This window comes from Solanum pennellii, chromosome 12 (assembly GCF_001406875.1).
Source record: "Solanum pennellii chromosome 12, SPENNV200".
NCBI classification, from domain to species: Eukaryota; Viridiplantae; Streptophyta; class Magnoliopsida; order Solanales; family Solanaceae; genus Solanum; species Solanum pennellii.
In genome coordinates, this window is record NC_028648.1 from 537554 (window position 1) to 545928 (window position 8375).

Here is an 8375-nt window from a genome sequence, read left to right on the forward strand (position 1 = left end):
TTAGTTGAGAAAAAAGAAATTAAAAATTAATGGCAACATTAAAATTTCTTTCATTTCTCATTCTTCAACTCTTTTTGATTACTAATAATTGTGAAGGTGTGGAAGTAGGATTCTACAAGAAAACATGTCCAAATGTGGAAGCAATTGTCAAAGAAACAACAAAACACTACATTTCTATTGCTCCTACTTTGGCTGCCCCTTTGTTAAGAATGCACTTTCATGATTGTTTTGTTAGGGTAAGCACCACCATTTAATACACTAGTCTCGAAGATTAGTCAGATTGACTCTTTATAAACCAAAAATGTCACGTAAATTGAAACATATGAAGTACATACACCGTCAATATATTTATTTTATTTTTTACATTTTTTGTATAGGGATGTGATGGTTCAGTGCTACTAAATTCAACAAAAGGAAATAAAGCAGAGAAAGATGCAATTCCAAATCAAAGTCTAAGAGGATTTCAAGTGATAGATGCTGCTAAATCTGCTTTAGAAAAAGAGTGTCCTGGCATTGTATCTTGCTCTGATATTTTAGCCTTAGCTGCTCGTGACGCTGTTTCACTGGTAACTAATTACTCTATCTATCTGTCTCAATTTATGTGTTATATATATATTTTTTAATCCGATCAAAATGAAATGTCATATTTAATTGTAATACAGATAAATGGACCAACATGGTCAGTCCCATTAGGTAGAAGAGATGGAAGAGTCTCAATTCTCTCAGAGGCCTCAAAAAACCTACCAACTCCTTTTGATAACTTCACTACTCTCAAAACTACATTTGGTGCATTGGGACTAAATGTTAAAGACCTTGTTGTTCTATCAGGTAAATTTCATTTTTTTTCACATACTTGTTTGTTCAACTGACTATCCTTGGACGATAATCTTACTCTTTTTTTTCATAGGAGGACACACAATTGGGATGTCACATTGTTTTTCCTTTTCGAGTCGTTTGTATAATTTCACTGGCAAAGGTGATATGGATCCAAACATGGATCAAAACTACATTAATCGTTTGAAGATCAAATGTAAACCTGGAGATGTGACTACAATTGTTGAAATGGATCCTGGAAGTTTCAAGAGTTTCGACACTGATTATTACACTATGGTTGCCAAAAGAAGAGGATTATTCGCGTCTGATGCAGCTCTTCTTACCAATGATCAAACAAAACAATATGTGTTATCACAATTAAATCAACATGGATCAACTTTCTTCAAGGATTTTGGCGAATCGATGGTGAAAATGGGACAAATTCGAGTTCTTACTGGGAATGCAGGGGAAATTCGAAAACATTGTGCTTTCAGAAACTAAGAGGAACTTTGATTTTAGTCATTTTTCGTATTGTTTATGTTCAATTGAATAATCTTTTTTCCATGTCCTGATTGTGTAGTGTAAATTGTATGTTTTTATTTGATTCATAAGCATGTAACAAAATAAAAAATATTGTTTTGGTTTTACTAGCATGCATTCTCATTTTGTTCTTATTTTTAATATATCAAACTCTGTTTTTCTTTTAATTTCAAAAAAGGTTGAAAAGAGCGCGCAGCTAGCATGAGATAAATTCATAAATAACCACTTTTTAGTCGTGTTTGTGATCGTTCTATTGATTTGCTAGGTAGCTCGATTTTGTAAAAAAATACCTACGATAAACTCGTCAAGATCAAGGAATCTTGATATCTTCTGTTTAAATAAAGTACAATATGACATTTTGACCATTCATGCTAGTAGAATTAAACTTAACAAACTAGTAAATTACAACAAAGGTACATTTACCACCACAAAGATACATTCTTGGTGAATTGATTAGGAAAAGAAAACGATACAAAAAATGACGATAGAGAAATAACTTCACAAAATTATTCCTTTTAGTTTATAAAAGCACATTTTTTTCTAATTTCGCCCGATTTATCAGTAAGGACTCCAATATTTCCCATGTTCACCATTGACACCCCAAAATCCTCAAAAAAAGTTGATCCCCTCGAACTTAATTGTGCCAAAACATAATCTTTTGTTTGTTTATTTGTGAGAAGTGTTGCATCAGATACAAAAAGGCCTCTTCTTTTGCTAACCAAATTGTAATAATCAGTGTCAAATGTTTTGAAACTTCCAGGGTCCATTTCAACTGTGGTAGTTACATCATTGGGCTTGCATTTAGTCTTCAATTGGGCTATATATTTTTGGTCCATGTTTGGGTCCATATCACCTTTACCAGTAAAATTATACATACGGCTACCAAACGAAAAGCAATGTGATACTCCAAGCGTGTGTCCACCTTTATACATGAAAAATAAGTTAGGATGAAAAAATTAACTAAAAAATATAGGGTTAGTAGAATGTTCAATCTCTTAGTTATAAGCAAATTCTAGTTTCAATCTTTGTGAGACTAGACTATGCATCTATAACCTTTCATTTATTGGAAGTGTGGTGTAACTGTTCAAATTTAACATAGCAAACTACCTTATAAAACATGCATTTATACTATATACTTTCAAATAGTTACGTATCTTATTACTAATGAAGAGTTTTTTCAATCATATATTGAGGAAGATACACCTAAGTACATATATTTTTGATATCAGATACACTAAAATATAGAGAGAGGCGAGTGAAATAGTAATGTATCCCGAATACATGTATATGTATGTAACTGTTGTTATTCGCATATATCTGCGATAGATAGGAGAGTAGAGAGCGAGATGAGAGGGAGGCGAGGGAGGTGAGAGAGATTTGTTGTGTATTCAGATACACGTGAATCCACTTGGATAGTGTATCTAGAACAAATTACACCTAACTTTGACTCATGTATCCCGAATATATGTATCTAAATACACCAAAATCTGATAAGATTAGTAATATTGCAAACTAAAGTATATCTAATTAATTAACTAATTAGCTCTGAAACTAATACGATTTTTGCAAGTTTCCCTTTATCATAATGAAATTATAATTTTTACCTGATAAAACAACTAGGTCTTTTACACTTAGACCTAATGAACCAAATCTTGTTTTTAGAGTAGTGAAATTATCAAAAGGAGTTGGTAAATTTGTTGTGGCTTCTGAAAGAATCGAAACTCTCCCATCTCTTCTTCCCAATGGTACTTGCCATGTTGGTCCATTAATCTGCCCCAAAAAAAACATAATTAACATGTTCAAAGAAAAATTAATCATGCAGAAACTTTATTTGATAACTCTTTAATTTGGACTTTTCACACGATAAGTATAAATTTACGAAATTAAAGAGCATTTTATATTTTACATATTTTTCATTTAAAATCACAAGATTTAATAGTCATTTATATTTTCTTAAATGTTATGTCAAGTTAAAATCAGATAACTAAACTAAAACGAAGAAAATAATTATTTACCAGTGAAACAGCATCACGAGCTACTAAGGCTAAAATATCAGCACAAGATACAACGCCAGGGCACTGTTTTTCTAAAGCAGATTTAGCAGCATCAATCACTTGGAATCCTCTTAGACTTAGGTTTGCAATTGCATCTTTCTCAGCTTGATTACTTTTAGTAGAATTAAGTAACACTGAACCATCACATCCCTGCCACAAAAAATAAAAATTAAGATAAACCCTTGGGCTTCTAGAAAATATAGAGAACTTTAAAAACTGGTACGAAATATAGAGCTGAATTCAACTTGTTTATAATTGGAATATGATTATTGTTGCTTTTTTATACTTACTTGAGTAATATGTTATAACATGTTAAATATATGACATTATCACAATATATTAAATTCAAAACCATATAGTATAGTAAATATTTTTGCTTACCCTAACAAAACAATCATGAAAATGCATTCTCAACAGAGGAGCAGCCAAAGTAGGAGCAATAGAAACATAGTCAACAACAGCCTTTTTCACAATTTTTTCAACATTTGGACATGTTTTCTTGTAGAACCCTACTTCAAGGCCTTGTGAATTAACAAATCCCAATACAATTGCAAAATAAATTATGAAAATAGAAAAAAAATTTAGAGTTGCCATTTTTAAAAAAAAAGGAAAAAAGATGAAGAAATCAATCAAGCTTTCTTAATTTGCTTGTCTAAAGTGATGATTAATTAGGGGCACAAATGTATGCTATTTAAATTGGAAAGATATTTGGTGACATGTCACTTCTTTGGTTATGTAAGCTGGTATTAATTTTAAGGTTCGTATTTGGTAGAAAATATTTTCCTAGAAAATAAGTGAGTTTCTTACTGGTATAACCTAACATAACACTATGTGTTGGAGAGTAGGGGTTCAAGGGTGACGACAGTAGGGGCGGAGCCAGCCTTCTGTCAGGGGTTCATCTGAACCCCCTTTATTGGAAAATATTATTATGTATATATGATTACAATTATTTTTTATGTGTATATAATAAATGTCGAACCCCTTTCGATTAGTTCATGTGTTTAGTTCTTCAAATATTGAATTTCCTTATTAAAATCCTAACTCCGTCACTGAACAACAGGTAGGATCGTCACACTATAACAAACTAAGGATTTTGCATCAATTATTTAACGACAGTTATGTAATTATCGCTTTATATATTATATCCAACGATAACATAACATGGGTATTTATAGCAAACATTAGATCTATATATATAAATGTTGTTAAAAGCCTTAGTGACTCGAGGATGTAATAACTGCATCAACTCAATTACCGCTAATACTTTTATAAAAATTATTTGTCAATAAATATCTTTTAGTGCGACAAAGGTATGGGGGTTGAGGTCGTTAAATGTATGGAGAGAGATAGTAAACTCAGAACAATATATATTAACTAATCAAACATGAAAAATTAGAAAATATTTTTTAATTCATACCAAGCGCACCCTAAATTAAAATTGATTTTAATATTTGGCAGTTAGCACCACCCATGCAAAGAAATTTTTAATGTAACTTTTTTTAATACATGCAAATGGACTGCCAAACAACCCTCAATAAAAACATAAGAGGACTAAGCTTTCTATGAAATAGATGTGGTTATTTTTTTAATCAATTTGATGTTGATAAGAGGCATAGTTAAAATTTTAATTTGTTATCAAATAAAATTAGCAAATGATTTTGTTGTTCAGTTATAAAATTTGTTTGTCACTAATATTTATTTTTAGTAATGTATGCTAATGTTGTGAAGTTGATATGTTTTGGTCACTCTTGAAATGAAAAAAGATTAATCGTATTAATAAGTTGACAGGTTATTGACTTAGCCACATGTTACTTAAGCTAAAATGAGCTAGATCAAGATCAAGATGGACTAAAATATAAAGATCGTAACTCAGTTCATTTGATTTTTATAAGCTTAATTTTTTTTTATTATTACGACTAAACAATAACATATCAAACATAAAAAGCTATATTTAAAAATATTTTGATAAAAAATTTATTGAGTGAATTAAAGAAATTAAAATGAAGTGAGTTAATAAATAAAGATAACGACATGTTTCTATAGATTAATTTGTATCACTTTTATATGTGTGTCGGCACTAGAAAAATAAAATTCTTTTTTTCAAGTCCTTTTCTTCTGAATAGTTACAAAATATATATTATTTTGTTGAATTTGGTAGTAATATATATATAAATTAAAAAGAGTCCATTTTATATGTATATATAATTTGTATTGATCGACTCACAAAACCAACTTGCTGTTGGACTCTCATATCACTATTAATTAATTCAGATATGGAAAAACAAATTAAACATGTTAGAGTATTTAGAAAGTAGTTTGGAAAAATAATGTATACATTAGTTCTGTATATTTATATTTTATTTGGTTTGCTTTTTATATGCATAATTAATATAAATATTAGTTATATATTTTATTGTAAATTAAGGTCTTTATTATTAATATCATGAATTTTTAAGTATTAGTTATGCATTAATTAAAAATCCAATTATCGCTAAAAATTTTTTTACTTCTTTTTCATCATTATTATGAAGGATATTTGGTAAATAAATATTTTTATATTTTATTTGGTTTACTTTTTATATGCATAACTAATATAAATATTAGTGTTATACTCTATTATAAATTAAGGTATGTATTATTAATATCACGGATTTTTAGGAATTAGTTAAAGATCCAATAATTATCGCCAATTTTTTTTTTTTACGTATTTTTCATCATAATTGTGAAGGATATTTGGTAAATAAATATTTTTGTACAATGCATGCAATTGTAATACACCAAATTAAGTAATGCATAAGAAATGATCTATGTATAATTAATGTAAGAATAACTAATACAAACATTAATAAATAATAATACACTCTATTTAGCATTTTTTTATACACTTTACCAAACGATTCTGACTTCATTTGTTTGAGGTTTCAATAAATTTATCTCATTAGAATTTATAAGGTAATATCTAACTCCCCTTTGTTTGTACTTATTCATATCATATTGATGATTTTATTTTATTGATAATGAGCATTAAACAAAGATGTTTTATTTATTGATATAAATATGTCCCAAAAAAATGCAATCACAAAATACTTTCGTTGTTAAGATTGTGAGTATAATTTCGTTTGTTTTAAAAAAAATTCTCATTGAATTTTTTTGGTGATGCGAGAAATGTTAGTATCATATTTTTCGAATGTAGAATGATCCAGACCTCCTTGCGATGCCGAGTAGGTTTTGAGAGAAACAATATAACTTGACTTGTATTCAATTTGGGCTCAACTGTGAGCAACTAAACCTTTGGGCCTGACTTCTACATAAAGTCCAGTCTATTTAGATGTTTTTCAAGTTAGCCAATTTCGAAAAATTTAACAAATAGCCATTTTTTGAATCGTTAATTAGGAGTGAGCATTTGATTTTTTGGCTTGATATTTAACTATTCGATTTTAATTTTTTGTAATGACACCCGGTCCTCCACACAATTATTGATACAAAATTAGAGAGCTTCGGTAAAAGTTGAAAATCCTGATAAATTTTAATTTCTTGCGATTGTATCATATCTCTCGTAAAGTTAGAATCAGGATTTTCATTAACATTTGGCTATTTCTGTTCAAAATATACTAGTAACATTTGTTAACAAAATATGACATGACATTATATTTAGTCAAAATATATTTTTTTCTTTTAATTTCTCAATCCACATGGCAATAAAATCCGACCCAACCCGAGCCATACCCCCATATTAACCCTATTGATAACTTGGACCCGACCTAACCTTACTATCCTTTGACACCTCTTCTCGTTGAGTCGTTGTTAAACTTTTTTTTCGAATATTAAAGAGTTCTGATTACATAAAGAAAAAATTAATCTCAGATCGCGATCAAATCTATTCTAATTTTTTCAATAAAGAAAAAATTAGTCCCTCTAGTTTATATAATTACAAGGATAAATCCAACCTTTTCCCAAAAGAAATATTTTTTGTAAAATACTCAATAAATTTTTACCTTAGTTTTTTCCTTATAATTTTGAGTGGTAATTAATTGATAGAGAAACTTTCTTGACAATACCTACTACAAAAAGTTGTATTGGTGAAAAATAACATCCCAACTACCCCCTTTATTGAACCACATGACAACTACCATTCTTGTATTTTTTAATTAGTATCAAAAATCATGGCCACGAGGGTTCTTTGTCCTTTAGATTCTTTTGTAATCTTTTAGGACTTGTTTGGTACTAAAATAAGATAAATAGAGTTATTTTATGGATTAAAATATTTTACTGGATTGGTTATTTATATGTATTAGGTGATTTAATTCATCATTATAATATAAATAGTAAAATAAATAATTACGAAATTAATTAATACTTTGTGAATATGAAATGCACACATGATAAAACAATTATGTATCTTATTTCGAAATTATTGTCACTTATGTCTTATGATAAACGATTCGTTAGTGGTTGTTTGGTAATGGGCGCTCTTCAAGACTTACTTGGTATTAGGAATAGAATAGATAAAGATATTTCATGAGATTAGTTATCCTACCATATATATAATACATGAGATATATGATTTATTTCATCATAATAATGTAATGGGATGATAAATTATCTTGAAACTAACTAATACTCATTTCGTTTTTTATTTATACGTCGTCCGTACTGAAAATGAATGTGTTTTAATACTTGTCATTTCACTAAACCAATAGATAAATAGCATTATTCTTCTTATTTTATCCTTGAGAGTTATTAGCCTTAAAAGTATTAATCTGATCAACATAGGAAAATTAAATGATTAATTTATGTTCGTATTGGTCAATTTAATAATTAGTCAAAATAAATTAATTTATGTTCATTTATCCTGAACTTGGCTTTAATAGATCTTTATATAAAGATATAATGATAAACTTACCCAGTCTCTTAAAGAAAACGAAATCTAAAATGATGATATGTAAATAGAAACAGGGAAAGATTCCT

The 8375-nt window shown here is 28.6% G+C and overlaps 2 protein-coding genes across 2 annotated transcripts; one reads left to right on the top strand and one right to left on the bottom strand.

Annotated features, from left to right (window-relative positions):
- Positions 1–1421, top strand: LOC107006667 (peroxidase 27-like). The gene is made up of 4 exons (XM_015205183.2): positions 1–236; positions 378–566; positions 663–828; positions 908–1421. The coding sequence occupies exons 1-4, from the start codon at positions 30–32 to the stop codon at positions 1312–1314; spliced, it is 969 nt and encodes a 322-aa protein (XP_015060669.1). The 5' UTR covers positions 1–29; the 3' UTR covers positions 1315–1421.
- Positions 1422–1663: 242 nt separating this feature from the next.
- Positions 1664–4056, bottom strand: LOC107006697 (peroxidase 27-like). Its single transcript, XM_015205214.1, has 4 exons — positions 3789–4056; positions 3369–3557; positions 2958–3123; positions 1664–2275 (listed from the first exon to the last, which is right to left on the bottom strand). Exons 1-4 carry the CDS (start codon positions 3999–4001, stop codon positions 1869–1871), a joined length of 975 nt encoding a protein of 324 aa, XP_015060700.1. The 5' UTR covers positions 4002–4056; the 3' UTR covers positions 1664–1868.
- Between the last annotated feature and the right edge of the window lie 4319 nt (positions 4057–8375).

Bases quoted from the DNA above. Each gene is read 5' to 3' on its own strand.
- LOC107006667 (XM_015205183.2), top strand. From the start codon at position 30: ATGGCAACATTAAAATTTCTTTCATTTCTCATTCTTCAACTCTTTTTG. The intron at 237-377 runs GTAAGCACCACC...TTTTTTGTATAG, and splicing joins TTCATGATTGTTTTGTTAGG to GGATGTGATGGTTCAGTGCT. The intron at 829-907 runs GTAAATTTCATT...TTTTTTTCATAG, and splicing joins AGACCTTGTTGTTCTATCAG to GAGGACACACAATTGGGATG.
- LOC107006697 (XM_015205214.1), bottom strand. From the start codon at position 4,001: ATGGCAACTCTAAATTTTTTTTCTATTTTCATAATTTATTTTGCAATT. The intron at 3,124-3,368 runs GTAAATAATTAT...TTTTTGGGGCAG, and splicing joins CTCGTGATGCTGTTTCACTG to ATTAATGGACCAACATGGCA. The intron at 2,276-2,957 runs GTAAAAATTATA...TCATGTATAAAG, and splicing joins AGACCTAGTTGTTTTATCAG to GTGGACACACGCTTGGAGTA.